General features: G+C 36.4%; 1 protein-coding gene across 1 annotated transcript in view; it reads left to right on the forward strand.

Moving 5' to 3' along the window:
• Positions 1 to 2,016: 2,016 nt before the first annotated feature.
• The window catches only part of LOC140161720 (uncharacterized sodium-dependent transporter YhdH-like), a 70,587-nt gene continuing 48,670 nt past the window's right edge, over positions 2,017 to 23,933 (forward strand). The window contains exons 1-5 of the mRNA XM_072185019.1: positions 2,017 to 2,194; positions 9,626 to 9,752; positions 11,939 to 12,122; positions 15,541 to 15,655; positions 16,509 to 16,710. Of these exons, the coding sequence (XP_072041120.1) occupies positions 2,117 to 2,194; positions 9,626 to 9,752; positions 11,939 to 12,122; positions 15,541 to 15,655; positions 16,509 to 16,710 (706 nt within the window). The 5' untranslated portion in view covers positions 2,017 to 2,116. The remainder of the gene's footprint in view (positions 2,195 to 9,625; positions 9,753 to 11,938; positions 12,123 to 15,540; positions 15,656 to 16,508; positions 16,711 to 23,933) is intronic.

Below are 23,933 nucleotides of genomic sequence, written 5' to 3' on the forward strand. Positions count from 1 at the left end.
CATATTGGTCATCTCGATGATATGGTTCATGCAAATTAATCAGAATCAAACATGTTGAAACTGAACAATCATTTTGGTATAGCGCTATTAGTGCATCAGGGTTTGGTTACACCCTTTCCAAATTCGCAGGGAAAAAACTCACCCCCAAAATTAAATTTAAACATTTTGTTTTTAGATTTCCCCCAAATGGAGCCAAAATATGTGATTTGTGCCGTATAATGCAATTAAGCCTACCGTATTCTACATGTAGTCTCAGGCATTTAATACCAGTGGTCGGGAAAAGGTTTGTACAGAAAATACAGCTGGCGATTGTGTGAAACAAAAATGACATGTTGAATTAATTAATATTGGTCCGAGACTCCGAGTAGGCCTATAGTCCCACCCCGCTTTAACATGTAGGTGAAAAATTTTCAAAATTGGGGGATGGGATTAAATACTCAAATTTACAAATTTTTTTTGGTAAGTTATTTATTTTTTTCGGTTTTGGAGTGTGTTACGAGTCGTACTCGACTCAAGGCCAAAATCACCTTTTACCCGAACTCACACGAATGCACAACACAAATACACTGTTTGATTAAGCTAACATAATCTAAGTCTTTAATTGAGAACAGAGTATGATTGGTACATATAATAACAATATCGCATATACAATAAAATCACACAATGACAGTTTTACTCTATGACTACTTAACCAGCTGTCTTCTTGTTGGTGATCCTAGAGTTCTTGCAATGTTCTGGACGACTGATGTAATATATCCTTATTCGCTTTGTCCCATGAAGTCCAGTGTACACTTGCGCTTACAAATCCTTGCGTATAAAATCCTCATACGAAAATGATGATGCTTTCTCCAATCTCATTTGCGCTGTTATCTCCACAAATATATCTCCTTGCGCTGCTTTCTCCTCAAATATATCTCCTTGCGCTGCTTTCTCCAAAAATGGTGTTTCTTTCACCAATCACTATTTTTCCAGGGAACCGGTTTCTTTAACCCAGCTCCACTGTTTCTTGACAGATGCGTGGCCTTCACAAACCCAGCAAACTCCAGCAATTTGACAGAGAACTTTTAATCCTTTGATGAGGAAGAGCACTTTTGTGTGCTCGCTGTCTTCTTCGTTGCTGTATATTAAAATTAGCTCAATTATTGGCTATATAAACTGGTTAAAATGTACTTCTTTTTTGAAGCACGAAGACCATCACACACATGTGGAGTTTTCAATCTCCCATGGCATTCTGTAAAGTCCCAACAAAAGCCTTCAGCTTTTTATATCAGTACTCATGCAAAAACCCATCATCTATTAATAAACCATTACTTCAATCACATTTTCACAACATTGCTGCAATCTTGGGATTTCCCAAGATTAATTATACATTCACATTACATCACTTCCTGGGGGTTTTCCTGATGGTGCAATAATGAACTGGGGCTTTCCAAGTTCTAAACATAGCTCTGACTTTGTTTACAATAATTTGGGGGAATTCCAAAATACAAGGGGGTTTCCCATCTCATGAAATACTTTCAGCTCGTAAACAAAGTTAAATAATTAAATTAAATCAAATTACTCAGGGCACATCACAAGTGTCCCTGGACCTAGGGCTAAATGCTAGGATCATTCATGGCTGACTTACTAAAGAAAAAAAAAATATTTGTGTTTTTTGCAAAGTGATAATTTGTCTATGTCATGAATGATTTCAATATGAATACAAATTAAATGATATTGTATATCACCAACACAGTACTGTTGGCGACCGATGCCCCTCTCCCGTACAAATTCAATGCTATTGTATACTCACTATACTGTCCGCGACCGGTACCCCTCCTGGTTTCCTCATCTTACCTTTTTAATCAGCCACTTTTACAATTTCTGGAATTTTTTGAAAAATGGGGGGAGGGGTGGGACTATACTTGAACGTGGGACTATACTTGGATGAATAAAGTTGTCTATCGGACATGATTTTTGAGCAAGGGAACATAAGGATTTGTGCTTATTTGATCGAACAATGCTGCTAACAGTCACATACAATGTTTGCCCTGTTACAGAGCTACTGTTGGAGGAGAGGACTGCCAGGCTCTTGATCTAGACTTTGGTGTACGTACGAGCTGGTGTAAATATCACTATGGCGGATGAGAAGAATGATAATTTTGGTATGAGTGGGGCAGCAGAAAGCGCTGAACTCACACCAAAGGACCACAAGGTGAGTACATTTATTTAGTAGGGTTCATGACTTAGGCGACTTCAGTCGTAGTCGCAACAATATGGATTTGATTTTGTTATGACCATATTTGGTATAAAATCTGACTTTGGATGGTCACCGTCACTCACCGATTATTATAATGCTCACACCAGAGGGTTTTAATATGTGGAGTCATTTTTGAAGGGTCAGTTGTCTGAGGGGTCAAAGACAAAAAAAATCCTGGTGGGCATCATTTTGATCCTGTGTTACTGCACATGATATGATTGCACAGGAAGTGCAAAATTTTTTCAAGTACTGTTACTATTCAGCCCAAAATTGGTGTTTAACATGCCAATTTTCAATAATATTTGCACATGACACTATCTTTGCCCAAAATAGAGGTAAATTTCGTGTTTACCTGGCTTAGTTTCAATTTTGTACTATTGGGAGGTGGGGGCAATTGAGATTTTCTTTAGGGGTAGTTTTAGGGGGTTGAGTTCGCAAACTTTAGCCCCCCCCTTCAAAGACCACACTGGAGACAACATTTCCAAAACTAGAACCAGGAAGTGCAGTGACCTGGATTCAAATCAAAGTGGCAATTAACTGTATGGTGCTGGATTAGTCTATTGAAGTAGACCATTTTAATTTATCATCCCTCTTAATCCCTCTGGCCATGGAAAATCCACCAATCCTGTTCTAATCCAACAGCTAGCTATCCATGAGAAAAATGCCTGCCCTTTATTTTTCTCTGGACAGGGCAGTCACTGGGGATGTGTTGTGTTTTATGCATGGAATGGTATGAATTGTTTTATCAAAAAGGGAATGCAGAGCAGTCTAGTGCTGCATGTGTTGAGCAGAATTAACAACATGTTCATTTTTTATTCTACTTTTTTATCCACTTCAATAAACCAGTGATATTAAATACCAAGCATGTTCGTGCAGATGAAAAATTTCTAATTTAGTTCATTATAATTCGATCAGAAAACATTTTTCAATTGATCTAGGGCTATATGTATAGGTTTGGTGTGGATGTTATTTGTTTGTTGATCAGAAACATAGTTAATCATTTCCTACTCATATAAACTTTGAACTTTAGATCACTACAATTCACTAGAACTTTTCATCAATATCAGTTCTGTACAATATCAGTTTATGGGTCGGTCACCCACCTTTGCGCAGTATTTTTGTGGGGCCTGAGAGCACATCAGACATTATTGAATTGCATTCTGAATAAATGAAGATTTTTCTGCTGATATCAAATAATTTTAATTTTTTGAAAATTATATTACTTAATTTCATCAATCCTTTGACAGCTTCTTGACTAATTTAAAGACAAGACAGGACAAAACAAAACAAAGGACAAGGGGGTGCAAATGAAGTTACTGGAGCAAGTATAGTCTGTTTGGGGACTGGGGAGGCACCCCAGGGGGCCATTGGTCATTGACCAGGGGGTATCATGCGTCGCCAAAGATTCAAGTAAAAAGGGTCTTTTTTTCATGATCAGGCACTGTACTTACATATCGTGAATTGGGTATCTAAAACAAGGAAATTTAAGAAAAAGGGTATACCTTGTACAATAAATCAGTGTTTTGGGTCCTTTGAGACAAATGTAGTATGGAATAAAGGATAAAAGTTATGAACTTTTGAATTAGTGTTTTCCCAGTTATCATGAAGGGTTTTAGAGTCAAAATATGACTGATTTAATAATAATGGGGGCAAAAATAGTGTCAATACTTATTTAGGGTATAAAATTGCACTTGTCATACTTGTTTAGGGGGTGCATTTTCAGACCTCGTAAATACTTGTTTAGGGTGCTATTTGAGACTTTGTGGCCATGCATGATCCCCCGTGGTAAATGCGCGGTGCCCCCCCCCCCCCCCCCGGGGGAGGCACATGTCTGTGGGAGTGCTACATGAATCAGTGAATACGAATCAAGAATAAGCATTGAAGAGGTAAAAAAGAGAAAAGGGCTGCCCTACAGGTACAATACAGAATCATTAATCATGATCATTTGTATCATCATCCTCAAGTAGGGCCTACTGTTGGAAAAGATGAAAAACTACTAACAATGCAAATTTTACATTGAAGGGAAAAAGAGATTTTTTTCATTTTGCGAAATTAAGCTTAGTCCAAAGGTCTAGATGTATATGCATTCATGCATGATACATGAACAATTCTGTTTTGTATGAGAATTAAAGTGAGGTATAAGGGGCTGTCCATGTACCCCTGGGTGGTGAATTTTTACAATGGTCTTCCAAAAATCACCTGCCCTCTTTTTGACATGCAAAAGAAGTCTTTGCTCATCTTTTGACATGCAAAAAATCTTTGGCCCCACCCGTTACAGACACCAGATTTGGGAACCCCAAATTTAAACTGAAATTGTCTATTAAATGTTAGATGCGAGTGCAGCGAGCAGAAAATTGTGCATAATATTTTTTTCCTAACATATCATATTTCTACACCTTTTAAGAAATAATATCAAAACAGTGCCCAAATATCTGTGCCAAAATTGCTTCTCCTTTTGGCCCACAAAAAAACCTTGCCCCCCCCTTGTACTTCCTTCTGGCCTGCCCAAAAATCCCCCTCCCTAAAGTATAATTAACTAATCACCACCCCAGGGGTAAACATATAAATTATTGCACTACTCCTAATTACAGTAGTCATGGGTATGTCGCCCACAATTTAACAAGTGGGTATCTGTTTAAGATATATCATACATGTAATAAAATATAATTCATCCATCACAAGTATTTTGAACCCACTGAGTGGCTAGCCAAACACCACAATCTTTTGTATTGATTGGTGGTATTTGAAACTTCTTGTCAACTTCAAAGTGGTACTCATCATTCAATATATCCTTCATTAATATATTCTCGTTCATTAATTGGTTAAACGAGTATCATGTGACCAAAAATAGTTTTGCTATTTTGCAACTTGCAGTCAAAAAGCCGACTCAAAGTACTATTTCCCGGGATATATTTTTTTGCTATACTCCCTCTGAGCGCCAGATGACCTCATAGCCGCGTCGCAGTTCCTAGTGGTCGGTGCAACTCGCCACATACGCTGGATATCGCTACCGCTTCTGGGGTATTATGTGTAGCCTTGCCTTGCTGTAAATGTGTTGTCTTGCGAAGCACACAAGCAGCAGCACAGAAGTGCGGCTAAAATACGGCAGTTTCATGACATAATCTGAGTTACATCAGGAACAATATCATAATATTGACGGCGAAATAACAGAGAACATGGTTACTGTTTACGGCGGTATTGTAGAGGTTACAACATTACAACGGTAAGCTTTATAGCCACTCAATTGTGTGCGTGCTTTGTGCATGTAGGCCTACATGTATTCAATCAAAACAAAGCACGGCAAGCCTAGCCTAGCCTTGACTATACTAGGGCTTAGCCTACATTTATGCCTAGGCCTATGTCTATGATAAAGGCCTTTCTAATAGTTTAACCAATTAATGAACAAAGAATATATTTAAAATGAAGGATATAAGACAAATATTTACTGCTCTAAATTCGGGATCTGGTGGAATCTATTGGTCCCCGCGGTGAACTGGAGACCGTGAGCCTACTATTTCCCTCGACCTGGCGGTCTCGGGAAATAGTAGGCTCACGGTCTCCAGTTCACCTCGGGGACCAATAGATTCCTACTATTTCCCTCGACCTGGCGGTCTCGGGAAATAGTAGGCTCACGGTCTCCAGTTCACCTCGGGGACCAATAGATTCCACCAGATCCCTCATGAGCAGTAAATATTTGTATACTATGGACCACAATAGCTTCATCCCAATGGCATAGTCCAATAACCTCAATTACATTTAATCATAGTGCAAAATTTGACCTCAAGCTGCAGAGTATGAGTTTTTGTACCCAAATCTTCAAAGGTCATTCAATGAATGTACAAATGTATTGGGGTTTAAGAACTGTGCCCCTGATAGATGAGCATGTTGTGGATCCTAGTGATTGGTAGAGTAAAATATGGAATCAGACCAGAGAAGATATCTTATACTTCCCACAATGCATTGCTCAATTTTCTGTACTGATTTGCTATGTAGTGCAACATGGGTTCGATAGTGACCAGTACATGTACCTTAAAGGGGGTACTACACCCCTGCCCAATTTTTTGTCTATTTTTGCATTTTTCTCAAAACTTATAGCGCATTGGTGACAAGTAAGATATATTAAAGGGGCAAGGACTACAACTACTGCACTGGAGTGGTGGGGCAGTGTTATTTAAATCTCTTTCATATTCTGATCCTTGTATCTATCTTGGTTACAGTAATTAAGATGGGGTCTGGTGGACCATGTCTGTATGTTCTTTTTTCCTTTCCACCAGGCCCAAGTACAGGTGAATAAAAATGGAAAAAAAAAAAAAAAAAAAAAAAAAAAAAACCCAAAAAAACTACTGCACTGGAAATTTTATTTCAGCACAGACAACAGTTGTGGAGTTACCCGGGGGGGCACTCCCTATCTGAAATGGCAGGGATGTGCCTCGGCCATGTTAAAAGTAGGGGGCATTCAGGTCAAATGTACAATACAAAAATATGGGGTCATTCAGTACACAACCTGAATAAAAATGGGGTCATTCGGTATGAAACTTTGAAAAAAGGATGGTCATTGGGGTAACAAAAAGTAAAATGGGAGTCATTGAGTACAGGATTGCCAAAAGAGTATCATTAAGTACACATAAAAGCTCATAAATAAGTGCCAAACTGCGTAAAAACAACTTGGCCACCTTGGAAATGTGAAAAATCTCATTATTTCTGGAGGAGAACACAAATACCACCTAAATTTGGGGTCATTGGGTATAGCAGGAAATAGAAAAAGGGGTCATTGAGTACATGGATTTTTTTAAAGGGGGTCATTGGGTAATAGGTAGGACCATAACACAAAAAAGGGGGTCATTGGGTACAAGCCGGTTTGAAAAAGGGGGTCATTCCCGAGGCACATGATGCGTATCCACTATGGAAGTGCCCCCCCCCCCCGGGGGAGTTACAGTCAAAAATGAGGGAAACCCAATATTTGATCAATAAATCAATAACTTCTTACCTTGAGGTGCTGAATTTCCAGTGCAGTAGTTGTAGTCCTTGCCCCTATAATATTCATATCTTACTTGTCACTAATGTGCTAGTTTTGAGAAAAATGCAAATATAGGCACAAAATTAGCCAGGGGTGTAGTACCCCCTTAATGAGCAGAGCACATCCAGAGCTTGCAAATTATGTTTATCAACCCATGTTTAGCCAGTCTATTCTCAACATGAAAAGAAATGGAACCTGTACAACTTAATAGAAGTGTCAATTGATGAACTGAGGTGATGTATCATGTTGCAAAGGATTCTGGGAAGGGTAAGATATCTTCTTTGGAACCAGACAGTGTGAAATCTTGAAAGCATGCTGAGGCCTTTCAGGAAATTTTAATGGAGTCAAAATAATAGAAAATGTATGCTCTATCTGCAAGCTATTTCATTATTTCATCTGTTACAGGTGTAAACCAATAACTTCCCATGTATACATGTAATAAATCACAGTTTATAGTTTACAGATGTAGTTTATATACAACCACATGAAGGTGATTGTACAACTATTATCAAAAGTTTCACAATAATATTTTACTGGATGAGATCAGAGCAGATAAAAAAGTGCGGGACAGAGAATTGAGTAGGTATTCATTATTAATTCATTATTATCCATATACCATGCTCCTACTGCAAAGAAAATCCCTGAAAATCAACAGAAAGAGATTTATGATATTTTAAAACCATAATTATTTTATTTGTATGCTGAAGTTTGTTAGAAATTAACATTTTAGTGAAAATAATGAAATATTTGGTCAGCAATTGTTTTTGAGCGGTGTAGGGTAACGGGAAACAAGGAATCGACTTTCATTAGCCTAATGGGGGCCTGATGCAAAAAGGGTGACCCTGAATTTTTTTATCCCTCTGAAGGGGGCCTTTAAAAATATCACCTTATTTTTTTTTCTTGTAGAACATGAGTTGACACTATTTTCTATGGGTTATTTTTTTATTAAGTCCAAAAGGGGACCCTAAAAAAAGTCTGTGCAATTTTTCTTTTTGCATCAGCAGTAGTATTGTCACATTTGGTTTATTTTTAAGGTAAAAGGCAAGCAATTTTTGGCACACCTTTACAGAATACATTAAATTATAACACTCTCTTACAAGACTTAGGAAAACAATCCCGGTGTTGTCACTTAACATTGGCTATGTGTACGCATGATTGTTACCAAATTTCGGGGGGAAAAGGGGTTATTTTTAAACTATGTTCGCAAACTTAAAATGTTTGTGATGTTTAAAAGATAGGGTTGTTTTTAAAGACGGTGTACTCCAAATTAAAAGATTTAAAGGGGTATAAATTTAAAGAGTATATTTTTTGAATCATGAGAATGTTGAAATACTCATCATGCACTATACTCATGGATGATGCATTGCTTGTTGCTTTAACTGTAGATAATTGTAGATATCATATCAACCACATGATGCATCCAATTAGGTGTATTTGTGTATACTTTTCTGTTATTTGTTTTTCTCATATTAAAAGGACAACAGAGTTCTCGGAAAAGAAAACAAATCAGTGTTTTGGGGTGTGTGTGTGTGTTCTTGAAATGTTAAAAAGGGGTGCTTTTGTAAAAGTGTACTTGAAATGCAAAAAATAGGGGTATTTTTTAAGGCTAACTTGTACCCGTTGGATTTCAACTCGCATAACCCATTTTGGATCAGATGACACTGAATGGGTGGCTCCATTTGAAATTCAGATTTTGGTCATGTCTTATAGGGGATAATATACGAGGGGGTATCCAAAGGTTTTGAAATCGCCCAGATGTGAAAGAGCTATACCGATGAAATTTTGTCAGTGTAATCACTGGTCTTTATGTACACTATGATGCAAAAATGGGCTCATAAGTATGTTTACTTTCTTTACAGGTAGAGCTAGATGCCAGTAAATAACCTGCTGCCCCTGTTACCGTGCATAAATTGCCAGATGGAGAAAATTGAGGGTAGCAGCGTGATTAAGATCCTACTTTTGAAGGGTTACAGTGGCCAGAAAATCTATAATAAAATGAAAACTGTCTACAGTGGTGATTGTCATGGTACTGTTGACTTTTTGAAACGGAATTTTTATTTCATCATAGATTTTCTGGGCACTGTAACGCTTAAAATGGAATTTAATCCCTCTTTGTGCCTCAATTTTCTCCGTCTTGCTGGTTATGTGTTACATAGACAGGTACTGACATCTTGCGCCACTGTAAAGAAAGTAAACATACTTATGAGACAATTTTTGCACCATAGTGTACATAAGGACCAGTGATTACACTGACAAAATTTCATTGATATAGCTCCTTCACTTCTGGGTGATTTCAAAAACTTTTTGATACCCCCTCGTACATTGTATGGATTTCAACTGGAATAACCAATTTCTTGCTCTTATTTCAGGATGATAATCCGGAGGGAACTTTCAGTTCCAAAATTGGTCTAATCCTGTCATGTATTGGATGTATGGTTGGCACTGGCAACATATGGAGATTTCCACGCATACTGGCAAACAACAGCGGAGACAGTGGTAAGTTCACTTTGATTTATAGCCAGAATTCAGAGATTTTAATGTTCCAAAATTGTTTGCCTAAGGGGGCTCCTATTTTCTTCGTGGGGGGAGGGGGTCATGAATTTGTTTGTAACTGGAGTCAATTTTTTTATCACCCTCCCCCTATCCTGGACTAAAATGTTGTTATGACTCCCCCTATAAGGCTTCCACACCCAGACTGGAAACAAATTATTCCATGCCGGAATTAAGGTGCACTGAACGTGCAGATTTTTTTATTGTAAGCGTGTACGAAAATTTTGATTTTGACTAAAGATTGTATTAAAATGTTAAAACTGCATGCTGCATAGCGTGCAGAAATTTTGATAGTCACAAGCCCAATAATTTTATAATCCCCTAAAAATGGGCCATATATTGCCATGTCAAGTGGGTTTTACATGTCGTATGCCAATGTTATATCTTGAAAAGTCAGATTATTTCATTATTCTCAACACTTTGCAGACCAAAAAGGGTTGATCCTTGATGCAATTATTTTGTGTACAAGCTAATCCAAACCCTAATCCTAATCCTAATAACCTTAATCCTAACCCTAACCCTAAATCATTATCCTAATCCTAACCCTAACCCTAATTTTGTGTAAAATCACATGAACAAAATAATAACCCCCAAAAGACTGAATTGCAGTGATATGAAATTACAATTTCAAATTATAAAAATTTGTCTTTCAAAAATATTGACAATTTACAAACAACATACACCAGGTGGATGTAGTAACTCTGCTGATTATAGATACTGTGAAATACTTCACAGCTGTGACATCAATGGTTTTTATTGATTTGTTTGTGTCATTTTTCCAGTTTTGAAGCTATTAAAAGATATTTTTTTATATCTGTACTAATATAGGGCTGCTAGGAACATGCCCCTCGATTAAAAAAAAAAAAAAAAAAAAAAAAAGAAAAAAAAAAAGCAGGATTTCCTGCCAAAAATGCTAAATTAATTTAAAAAAAATTTTTTTTTGCCTAAAATATTTGAAAAATACCAACAAATTACAATTTTGTATCCAAAATGGGCAGATTTGTAATTTGTAGTTTGTGTTCACTGCATAATCTTTTCAAGATTTAAAAATGCATTGGTTTGGTACGCATTTCTATATCTTTCCAAATTTGCTGGGCAAAAAAACTTGCAAAAATTTTTTTTTCTATTTTCAAATTTTTTTCAATAAATGTCAAAAACGCATTTGTGCCGTAAATAATGCAATTGCATATTCCTAGTAGCCCTTTCATATGTGACCCATCACATTGAAACACGGCAGTTGTCGTCAAAAATGAACTTGTTGGTTTCTTTACCAGCATAAAGGACTGTTTTTAAGCTTTAAAATGACACCTCTTCCATTGATGTTGCATGTACATGTAGAATGGTGATTTTATGTGACAAATAGAATTCAAATTCCTTATTATTTTCTTTATTTTTCGGGGCACATTTTCTTCATTATCTTTAAATGTGGGTTTCCGACATCTGCCGTGTTTCGATGTGATGGGTCACATATATTACAAACGCATATTGATTGAAGCCATTTTGTCATTTCTATAGAAATATACGGGTTAGGGTTAACACATAACAGGTTTAGGGTTATAGGGCTGGGATCAGAGACTTACTAGGGTAGAGTGGCAAGTTTAATGTTTTCTTTAAAGGTCACATCGCTAAAATTAACCAATTCTAGGGAATTTTGTCAACTTTCTAGAAATACCAAGAAGTAAAGTTAAGTTTGTAAACAATTAAAATGGCATCTCTGCAGATATTTGAGCATTGGAGAACTAAGTAGGGCCAGCGAAACACCTGTGGCTACCACCAGCTGCCGATCAAGTGCTTGGCACATGAGGGATCTCGGGTTCGAATCTTCTCTCTTTATTCCCCTCTTCTTTCTTTTCCACTTGCCAAAGCACAATGGGTGTTAGGGTTAATTCCTGTCGTTAGAGCAGGCCCGTACGCATGGGGGTGGGGGGGTGTGCAGGGGGTACGTCGCACCCCCCCAAAAAATTTTTTGCCAAAGTGTACAAAAAGTCCCACTTTTCACAAAATCGCCCCCTTGGGAAAAAAAAGGTCCACTTTTTCAAAATCAGCACCCCAAACAAAATCCTGCATACGGGATTACGGGCCTGCGTTAGAGCCTCCATTTTTTTCATTTTCTGACTTGTTTTATGTTGCAGGCTGTCTACAATTCCTTCTAGTGTGGTTAGTCTTCCTCTTCGTTTGGTCTATACCAATGATCATGATAGAATATGGAACAGGAAGGTTCACAAAGAAGTCAACTATACTCTCCTTCCAGAAGTTGATTGGACCCAACAATATATGGGGAGGAATGTGGATTGGTCTAGTTGATCTAGGGATCACGTAAGTGTACTAAACCTAATTAGAGGGGTCATGCTTTAGCTCAGTGGCGTAGCCAGGATTTTGGGCACAACTTGTAAATGTACCAACGGAAATATTTTTTACCGACAGAAGTTGTGATTTGTTGACCCAAAATTTTTTTGCATGGTTTGAAAAGTGAAGAGAAAAAAGAAAAAAAAGGATAATAGACGGTACTAACATAAAAACACATAATTTTTTTATTGTGTAATTCACAATTTTTCATCATTTTCTTTACAATTCTCCCCTTTTTCCTGTCACCCTGGGTGAAAAATAGTCTATTGTTAACCCAATTTTTTTTTCAACAACGCCTTCCGTCTACCGACGGCCTTACATGAACCGACGGCCATGACGAGTGGGGGGGGAAACTTCCCCACTGGCTACCCCACTGCTTTAGCTAAACTTAGTAAGAGATAATGTTAGATACATTTGTACCACTACAACAGAAAGAATCACAAAGAAGTCAACTGTACTCTCCTTTTAGAAGTTGATGTTGATTGGACCAAATAATATGGGAGGCATTAATGCAAATTAGAAGCAGCCCTCAAATTAAGGATCTGAAGGGGCACGGCAACATTTTTAGGGCAAGTTGATAATTGCCTTGGATTTTCACTGAAAAGGCAAGGCAGCAGTTTGTAATATTTCAAGAGGGCATCATGGCAACTGTTGAAAATTTGAGAAGGGCACCAAGGCAATTTCTCAAAAGTGAAGAAAACACACACAAACATAGATAGGTGATTTTATAATGAAGGGGCAGGGCTGGGGCACCAACGGCAACTTCATTAGAGGGCACGGCAAGTGACTGCCTTGGGTAAAGGACATATTTTGAGGGCATTACGGCAGTGGGGATGGGCACCCACGGCAAAATGCCATGGGTGCAGACCGTGCCGTGGGTTTTAAAATTTGAGGGCTGATTAGAAGGTAGCTTCACTATAATGCATTGAAATATATATTAGAAACACTTTGACCAAATTTCAAGGCAAAAGTAGTCAAAATAAAGTACCCTGAACATTTATGCATGGATTTATAGCAAAATATTGGCAAAAATGTCATATTAATGAGCTTTAACAGGACATTTGTTAATATTGTAAATACCATAGTAAGGAACAAAAGCGGACATTTCAAACCAGATTAAGCACATTGATATTATGTTAAAAACGCATGACTGATTTTGATTCCACATAATAGGAATGGTTCTGTAAGGAAGTCAATGATTTAAAAAATAATCTCAGGGTTATGTGTTTCCCAAGGCTGACATGTTACATGTATTGTATGTTTTCTATATCATATTTGGGATCAGTGTCCGAAATAAGGAAAATATGGAGGTTGTCCCGAGGACAACTAAAGCATAAATTCTGCTTGTCCTCAAAACATTTTTGTTATCCCCAAAATGTGTTGTATTTTTGAATGCAAAAAATCAAATTTGTTTCATGTCTTTGCTCTGGAAAATTCATAAATTGGCAAACCTGCGCAAGCTTCTAAATTCGCCATTCTGATCATGCAGATCTCAATCACTGGCACCATTGGGTAACTCAGTGAAATGGTTAATTACAAATATTCAAAACTGGACATGCTGAACAAGGGGACATCACAGCATTATAATACTACATGTATGTGCTAGCGGTGGTCCATATCTCTCTTTAGGATACAAATTACAATCAAACATGACAAGTCAAAACTTAATTTCAAGTTTTATATTTTATAAATCATGATTTTGGAGGTAAAATATAGTGGTTGTCCAGGGGATAAGTACATAGCTCAATATGGTTGTCCCCAGTAATTTTTGGACAAGAGACAACTTATTTTGAACACTGTTTGGGATATATGCATTAAAAACTTTTATAAATTTCTTTACAACTTTGGTTGCTCTGAAATTGGTTTAGAATGTTACTATTTACCTGTTTTAAAACCAGTAAATAGCATAGGTGAAAACCCACTTAAGGAATTTGTATAAACTAACAATATAAATATACTCTTGAAACAGATTCATCAGGATCGTTCATAGTTCAATACAGTAGAAAAGGTTCTTTTTCAGATCCAATTATTCTGGTACTTACTCAGAAATATTTCAATTCCTATCAGGAATCTTGATCACTCTGATGTGGTGTTTCTAGATGTTTGATGAAACGGCAACACTGTTTGGTCTTGATGATGTAACCAAACTTCCTGGTTGCTGTTTCTTGATGAGTTGATCGTAGATTTTATAGAGTTTGTAAGCCCCCTCGTCTTTGTTCATGGATCCCATCATTTTGCAGGCCGCTATTTTGCGGGCCATTATTTTGCAGGCCATTATGTGCGGGATCCCACCATTTTATCGAGTCATCCCACCATTTTATAGGATGGCTCATTTGGCGGGCCCCCAGCAGAACCTGAAAATCTATAAAAGGAGCAGTGGACCAGAGTTGAGATTATATTCATTCAGGGCTTAGCTCACCAATCTCTTTGACTTTAATCTTACCAAGTACAATAATAACAATACCAGAATTAATATAGGAATTGTCTGTGAGACTCATTTCTCTACCCAAGAACTCAACAGTATTTTTACATTGCAAAAAAACAACTTTTCTAGGCATAAGTTGTTAACATACATACATGTATGTTACATTCATTCAGGAAAGAAAGTTCCCTGTTACTAAGATCTAACTTCTTTGTTTGTTTTCTCTCTTTATTCCTCCCTTCTTTCCCTACCAGTCACCAAAAAGCCCATCGGGTGTTAGGGTTAGCCCCTTTTTGTAGGCTTGGGAAAAGTTGAAAAATCTTTGCCAATTGCCATCAATTGTGACACGATCTGGTCCATGGGGGCCAAAGGAGGCATTTTTGAAAATTGAGTTACTGTAATTATTACATTATATACAATAGGCTATCATTTACTGAAAACACCAAATGTGTAGCATACTTGGATTTTTGATGTCTATTTTCTTATGTTTTTTTTTTTTAACTCCATATTTTTACCTTTATCTCAGTTTCAAATTTGGGCCTTTGGCCCCCATGGACCAGATCGTGTCGCAATTTACCAAACATTTTTTACTTATATTGTAGTGATAGGTCCAAAATTAAAGATCCACTTTTAAATACTTATTGGCATATCCCTACCCAAACCAAACTTGAACACCCCCATACCATCAGTGTTAATTACTGCCAAGTTTCTATAGTTGCTGGCGAGTGACAAATCACTCTCCTCAAAGCTTGTCAGGTGAGCTGTAGGCGAGTGATTTTAATGACTTGTAGTATTATTATTACACCAATTAAAGGCGAGTGATAAAAAGCTCTCCTCAGCTTCATTTTAGGCGAGTAATGGTGAGTGATCGCTCTCACTCGCCTCAAAAGACAAGACCTGTCAATTTGTACTGCCAAGTTTCTATAGTTACTTGATATGTTGTTTTTTCTCTCCCTTTTTTTTTAGGTGTTACTACTCGGTTATTGTTGGATGGTGTATGTATTATTTCTTCTATTATTTGATTAACTCGCTACCGACCGGATATGATCAAAGTCAACAGATATTTGACAGCTTTTATCAGGTGCGTAAAGTAGGGATGTGTGTGTGTGACAAAAAAATGTGTCACTCACAGCATACAGGTCATGTGTATGTATTATTTCTTTTATTACCGTATTCGTCCGAGTATAGTCCCACATTCGAGTATAGTCCCCCATTTTTTGAAAAAATTCCAGAAATTGTAAAAAAAAAAATTCAATGCATTTTGAAATCATTAATAGAGTATGACATGAGTACAAATTATCAATTTTCATATTAAAAACACAAAACATGCAATTTTTTTTAGGTCAACTATGAATGAACCTAGCATTTATCCAGGGACACTCCAAAACGGAAAAAATAAATAACTTACATTTTTTTTTTTTGAAATTCGAGAATAATCCCACCCCCCAATTTTGAAACATTTTCACCTAAAAATGGGTGGGACTATACTGGATGAATACGGTATATGATTCACTTGCTACCGACCGAACTTGCTCATAGCCAACACACATTTGACAACTTTTATCAGGTGTGTAAATATGGATGTGCACTTGGAAAATGATCAATACATAAATTTATTATTTCTCCTATAAATACATGATTCAATCATAAGCCACTACCATCAGAGTGTGCAAAAAAGCAAGGCATATTTGACAACCTTTATCAAGTCAATCACCACTTGGCTAAGGGAGCTTCACGATTATAAAGCTGGTTGAAATTCGAACCCATAAGCGGTCACTTAAACTTGTCTCCTCCCCGCAAAAAGCCCGCTGAGTACGCTTAAAGTCTTGGCATATATAAAATGTATACATGTTATGTGCATGTCACATAAATGCTGAAGTAATTATGTTTTCATATTCAAAATATTGATTTTTCATTTTGTTACTTTTTCTCAGGACTCAGCTTGGCCTGTGGCCTGTCACGGAGCGGCGGTAGTTTTAGGGGCGCTCTCTGTGGCTTGGGGTGTCAAGAGCATTGAGCTTGTAAACAGTATCGTAGTACCAATCTTCCTGGTACTGCTCCTCTTCACATTCATCTGGAGTTTGACGTTAGAGTATGCCAGTGAAGGGCTGAAATTTATGTTTTCGCCAGACTGGGGTGAGTACATATTAGGCTTCATATGCCAAATATTGGCTGATTTCATGTGAATTTGGTTTCATGGTTCTTTCTTATATTAGTTTGGACAAGAAACTCCCGGAAGTTGCGGCAACCTGTCAATAGTCACATGGAAAATCTTCAAAAGTAGCCCAATTGGGCTACCAAGTTGCGGATTTGGCAACCCTGTGTATGACATCCCTGTGTATGACATTTGATACAGGATGTTGTTTTGTATTTCAGTAGTTTCACTATTATACAGTTTATTGTATTGTATATCCATACTCCATACGCTGGCGAAGTGGTGTAATAATCAGATTAACTACCATAGCAATAGGTGAAAACAATTTTTGAATATTACTCGCTGCTCTGGTACGTTCACACGGTACGTCCTCTGCATTGAACCATATCATGGTGATTGCTCGCACCTGTAAGATTAGTATCTTTGAAAAGACCGGTATTGTTTTCAATCTATGATTGCAGACATACACAGGTGATGAGTGCAACCTGCTTGTAGTGCAGTGTGATATATTCAAAATTGGTTTCACCTATTGCTATGGTAGTTAATCTGATTTATTAGTGTACGTCACTTTGCCAGTGTATAGCCCCTCTTAATTCCTCTAATATATAAAATATATATTGTTGTATTTCTTTGTTCTTCTATCATACAGGATTTTGTTTTGTGTATATAGTTCCTTTATTATAGAAAATGTGTATAATTCATTGTGCCTTAAATTTATTATGTACAGGATTTTGTATGTGTGCAGTTCCTTTTTCAAGATTCCGTATATTATTAGTTCCTCTGTTATACATGCTTTTGTATTGTATTTATGTATTATTTATTACACAGGATTTTATTTTGTATTTATTCCTATGACATTGTATAATTTTCTGCCATTCCTTTTTTCAAGATTTTGTATTTAACATTCTATTGAATATTTCCTTTGCAAGTGTTGTATATACGTGACACGATCTGGTCCATGTGCCAAAGGCGGCAAATTTGAAACTGAGATAAAGGCAAAAATATGGAGTAAAAAACAATAAAATACATAAGAAAATAGACATCAAAAACTTCATAACTTTTGAACCAAGTATGCTAGACCTTTGGTGTTTTCAGTAAATGATAGCCTTTTGTATGTATAATGTAATAATTACAGCAACTCAATTTTCATGGCCCCATGGACCAGATCGTGTATATATTGTATAAATGTATTTTTTCTATGTATACAGGATTTTGTTTGGTATATCTGTCACTATCGTACAGGATTTTTAGTATATGTTTGCAATTCCGTTATTAAAGATTTTGTATCTCTGATTTTACTGTAGGCCGATATGTTCAATGTTTTATTAAATATTTTCTTTGTGAGATTATTATCTTCTAAAATTGCTTGTTTGGCAGATTCAGCATTCCTCAAAACAGGCACCCACGGCAGATGCCCCGCCTCTCTCAAAAAACAAAAAAAAAGTTTTTTTCCACAATTTTAGGCACTTCATTTAGACCTGTTAAAATGTATGTAATAATTACCAAAATTGTTGACATGTGATACCATGAAACAGAAGCCAATGCACTGCTACGTATACAAGCTGGCTTATTGCTGAACAGCATATTGGATGTCATGTGCACTACAAATTCATTTCCTGGCTGAAGTAGCCCTACCACAGGGCCTTTTTTTTATATACTATACACCATGCTATACACTGAGAACTGCTAAAAACCCAGTGACAGCTCACAACCCACTAACCGCTGTCCCCGAGAATTCTTGGGGAATTAGCAGTCACTGGCAGCAGCTCTCTGGACATAGCCAGGTTTTATGATATAGCATGGTTTTGGATTACCACAGTCAAAAGGCCCTATACTAGTAGGGCTAGGATGAAGTTCATCAGGCTTTTCCAGTTGAAATCCATACACCCCCTATGAAAGACATGACCTTAGGGACCGATCGTTATATACGGCAGGGGGGGGGATGGGCGTTTTGGAAAAATATCGACATATTCGCGTTCCCCCCTCGCGTCCGCTCAAAATTTCCCCCTTGTGCTCCCAATTTTCTCCATTTAATCCAATGATTCAACCAAAAATTTAAGGTTCCCCCTCAAGACCCCCAAAGAATTTTGTGTTCCCCACCCTAAATTTTTCCATTCACCCCCTGCCATAAATAATGATTGCTCCCTTACTCTTCCACACAGGGAGTGTGAATTTTAAATGGAGTTACCTGAATGGGTGATTCTATTTGAAATTCACACTCCCTGTGTAAGAGATTAAGGTCATGTCCTCCATAGGGGGTGTATGGATTTCAATTGGAATAACCTATAATCAACACTTTAAAAGTGGATTTTATCACATGATTATTTGTTCATACTTTGGAAATTTGAACTGTTTCAGTTGTTTTCAAAATCAAGATTTGTTTAAGCTGATCATTACATTTACACGCATGAGAATTTTCCTTTTTTAAAGGATTTGTTTTGCCCAAATTTCCACGTTTTTATTTCTTTTTAGCAGCTTAGAATGCAGTAAGCACAAATACAAAAGAAGTGTAAAAAGTTCAACTTTTAAGTTACATATATGCAAACATAAAACCATATGTTACAATAATGGTTGGATTTTTATAATTTATTTATCTTTTACAGTGTAGTGTATGCATTAATTTGAACTGAATTATTAAAAGTTTGATTCGGTCAACATTTTAAGATCCAGGTGGGACATATTTCCTGAAATAAGGCATTTATTCCAGGTCACTTTGAATAATTACTATTTTCCATTTTATAAGTACCAAGTTATTATAAACATAGTTATACTATAAGCGGCCCAGCGATATTCTGTGAATATGAATATAAGTATTGCAACAACCGAGATCTGCACAAGGCAAGAACCACAAAATTCTAGTTTGATTTAGTAAATCACTTTAATATAGCTAGTGCCTTCAAACAGCTTCCAACTATTTCATTATACTATGAACATTATTTTTTATTGTAATAAAAATACTTCCATTATTTTGCATGCCTACAGATAAAAATTGGGCTTATATTAGAATTTATATAGCCAATTTATCAACTTTGAATATTCAACCATACGTTTGTTTATTGAATATTTTTTGATTTTATAGTCAGATGTAATTAATTTCCACTAATAGGTTTTTGTCTGCATGATAGACAGGATAATTAAAAATCAATACAGCATCATAAAATTGAAGGAAAAAACACATGGTCAAATTATTTTGTTAATTGTGCTGGTGTTGATGTACAATGTACATTGTGCTTTACACAGGTGTATGAGTGACACCGATCATTGGGTTATTCCATTTAAAATCCACACTACCCCTGTGGAAGACTTTGGAAATATCTTCCACAGGGGGAGTATGAATTTCAAATGTAATTACCAAATTAGCCAACTCTATTTGAAGCTTACCCTACCTCTGTTGAGGATTTGGGTTCAATGTTTCTCAGAGGATGTATGAAATTCAAATGGAGCTGCTTAATATGTTTATTCCATTTGAAAGTCATACTCCCCCTGTTGAAAATATTTCCAAAATCTTCCAAAGGGGTAGTGTTGATTTTAAATGGAATAGCCCATTTTTTTCACAGTCCAACCATTTTTATCCGGCCATGAGGGGACCCAAGTTGACCAGATAAGTGGAAAATCCAGATAAGTGAATGACCAAAGAGCCAATTATTCAAAAAAAAAGTTATATGAGAATTGATTATTTTTCTAATGTGAATTCCATGCATCATTTATCTTCAGTTAGCTATCCACAATTAATTACAGCGATTCAGTGATATCAATTTACATGCTATGGATATGTATGCTTAATGTGACACCACTATTCACAGTGACAATTATTTTTCTGGTATTTTACCGGGGTATTTTATAGGGGAGTGGGGAGAAGGCGTAATGAGAGGGGAAGTATACAGGTGTATATTAGCCAATAATTGTAATTTTTGGAATAATTGGGAGTATTCGAGTCCTTGTTCACAGCCGGGGGGGGAGGTGAATACTCAAAGTTGGTTTTGGTCGGGGTGTGCCGCTGAGAATGTGAATGTGGACCCATCAATATACCAATTTTCAAAAAATTTGGACCCATCGATCACGATATACCAAAAGTAAAAAAATTTCATTCAAATTTAATACAAATTGGCTTAGTTTTTGCAACATTGCCTTCAAATTGGGGGGGGGGGGGTAGGGGGATTTTCCAAAATTTTGGCAAAAGTGAGGCAATTTAAATTTGGCTAAAATTCCCTCCCCCCAAATAAGTGAGAACATTTTCAAGAAAGGTATCCATATACCCACATTGGCAAAGAAAAGGGGTCATTAATATACCAAAAAGGCCCATGTTTGCGGCACGTCCCTGTATGGTCATTTATACTGAGAACCTCCCCCAGGCTAACAGCACTGAGTAACAATCAAAAACAATATGCTTTTGCTTTTCAATTCACATTGATGTCCATGATCTACAAAGTAAGGAAACTGATAATAATAAGCTTTAGATTAAAACATAGATAACAGACCTGCCAACTAGTACGTTTTTCCCATATTTCATACGGGAATTTCGTTAAAAATACGGGCGTACGTTTAAAAATAAAAAAAATACGGTTTTGACCATTGCCCAAATAAATAAAAAAAATCCCATTTCAAAACGGCTGCGAGTGTAGACTATAAAAACAACCCTGATCTCGTAAGCTAGTGCATCCGTGATTGGTGCACGGGTATGTAAACAAAGGCATATTAACCAATCAGAACATTACATACAAAAGCGCTAGGTACCCTGTGAGAATCATCACTGGCCACCATTCATTCATTTAGCAGCTAGTGCCAGACCATATAGTCATGATCAGTTTGAGCATGGAATTTTAAAATGATATGGCTTTGACTTTGTTCAAAGTTTTAAAAAATATCAAAAGGAAGCAAACCTTCCAACCAGAGTATTCGGTGAAATGGTACAGTCGTCTCGGAAAGGAGAAAATCCCCCGGGGCCACTCAAATATGACAGTGTACGCATGCATGACCAATTTTTTTTCAAACACCCCCTAAACGAGTTTTACCCTACCAGCAAATTAAGCCCCATAAGGTAATTAAATATAGAATTTACCCTAATGAGATTTTGGCTAGTAAAAATGCAACAAATGTACCCTTTCTGGACTCGTAATTTACCAAAAATTTGAAAAGTATCCTAATCAAGTTGTTCAGTTTCAGAAAACTACCCCTATTCTTGAAAATCAGTGTTTTTTAGACCCTATTTATGTGTCAAGCGCGTAACTTGCCTTGCCTAAAAAAACAACCCTTTTTACTTGTTTTTTTGGTCACGCATGCGTACAGACCATTTATGTTAGTGGCTCCCCTGGGAGAAAATCATGCACGATTTTTAGAAAATGTTTTTTTTAATGAAAAATGCGACTTTTGGGGTTTCAGAATATAATTTTGTTGGCAGGTCTGAGATAACCCAGGTAATATCACCTTAAAAATGCTTATCTATTAGGATTTTGATTCCTATACCAGATGAGTGAACTAGCTGGAAAATAACTAACAGCATGCCAATGATTGCAATTTTATACTCATAATACATGAACAACAAAAATTACATGCATGAATAGGCACATTAGGTAGCTGTATATATTCAGTAGCTTTTAACGGGTGGTAACTTAAGGGATCTAGAATGAGCGTTTATTATGCTTTCAACAGTATTTTTTAGGGACATGAGAGCACCTCGGACCTATCGAATTGCATTCTGAATACGAAGCATGTCTTTCTGATATCAAATAATTTTCATTTTTGAAAATCACAATATAATACAAATTTTATGACAAATTTTGATATATAACAGTCCTCGGTAAATTATATAAATCTAATGATATATTCTTAAAGTGTATGTAGCAGGAGGAAAAGCCGACGGTCAATTGAAAATTTTGACCTTTCATATTGAAGATATGGATTTTTTCCCAAAAGACCTAATTTTTTTGGTGTTTTTGGGAAAAAAATCCATATCTTCAATAATGAAAGGTCAAAATTTTCAATTGATCGTCGGCTTTTCATCCCACCTACATACACTTTAAGTATAAATCATCAGATTTATAAACTTTACTTCAAGTACTGTTAAATATCAAAAATATCAATTTTTAATGATTTGCCATAAAATGTGTATTAAATTGCAATTTCAAAAATCAAAATTATTTGATATCAGAATGACATTCTTTGTATTCAGAATGCAATTCGATATGTCTGATGTGCTCTGATGTCCCAAAATAAATACTGTCCAAACGTTCATACCCCAGCCCTTAATTCATCAACAATTTTATTGATATTTTTGATATTTTAAAAGGAATCAAATTGACAAAATATTTATGAGCAAATCATGCCACTATACTCTGGGTTTGGGAGATAAGCCTGTATCTCTGGAAGAATATGCCAGATTTTTTTAATTTGCCTTGTAATTTATTCATTATTTTTATACTATTTTAATACCATATATTCAACCTAATTAGTGTACAGGGGGCTTATCACTTTTTGGTGTGTGTGGGTGTGTGTGGATGTGGGGGGGGTGTGTATGGGGGGGGGGGTGCTTACACACTATTCCCAAATATTGTAGCAATTTTGTTTCTTGCCTGGCGCTACCAACCATAGTTACACCACAGCTTTGATTTGATAAATTAAAACAAATATACCAAAAAAAAAAAAGATTTAGAAGACACAATTTTGTAATAGACATGGAGAGAAAGTGATTTTCCGAAAGACCTATTTTTTAAACCTAAACTGATGATGCGTTAGTTTGCCAAAGTTAGTATACAGAATTAAAACCTATTACCTACTACAGGATATTAACAGAATTATTGTTTAATTTTATTGCATGATAAATCACGTGGATAAATCCTCTTTTAGGTATACCTACAGTTTATGGAGTCTGATCAGGCATGTTTTATAGCGAGGGTGAACAGCTGCTGTTCATAATCAAAAATTGTGAGCCAAATATGTTTTGAAAAAAAAAATCCAGGAGCTCTTGCTACATATATTTTTTTTTAGTCCAGGGTTCGCAGGTGTTGTTTTTTTGCCAGTTTTTGCCAGCAAAAATGGCAAAAACTAAAAAGTGATTTATATTTCAGTTTTTTCATCTCAAAACAAATTATTAAGTTCCAAAATCATTTCCTGAGTGTAACAAGGCCAGATTTTGTAATTATAAGTAACATATTAAGAAATTAAAGGCATGTGTTTTCAGTGCTCAAGTGCATTTAACAAAAATGTG

This window comes from Amphiura filiformis, chromosome 10, assembly GCF_039555335.1.
Source record: "Amphiura filiformis chromosome 10, Afil_fr2py, whole genome shotgun sequence".
Lineage (NCBI taxonomy): Eukaryota > Metazoa > Echinodermata > Ophiuroidea > Amphilepidida > Amphiuridae > Amphiura > Amphiura filiformis.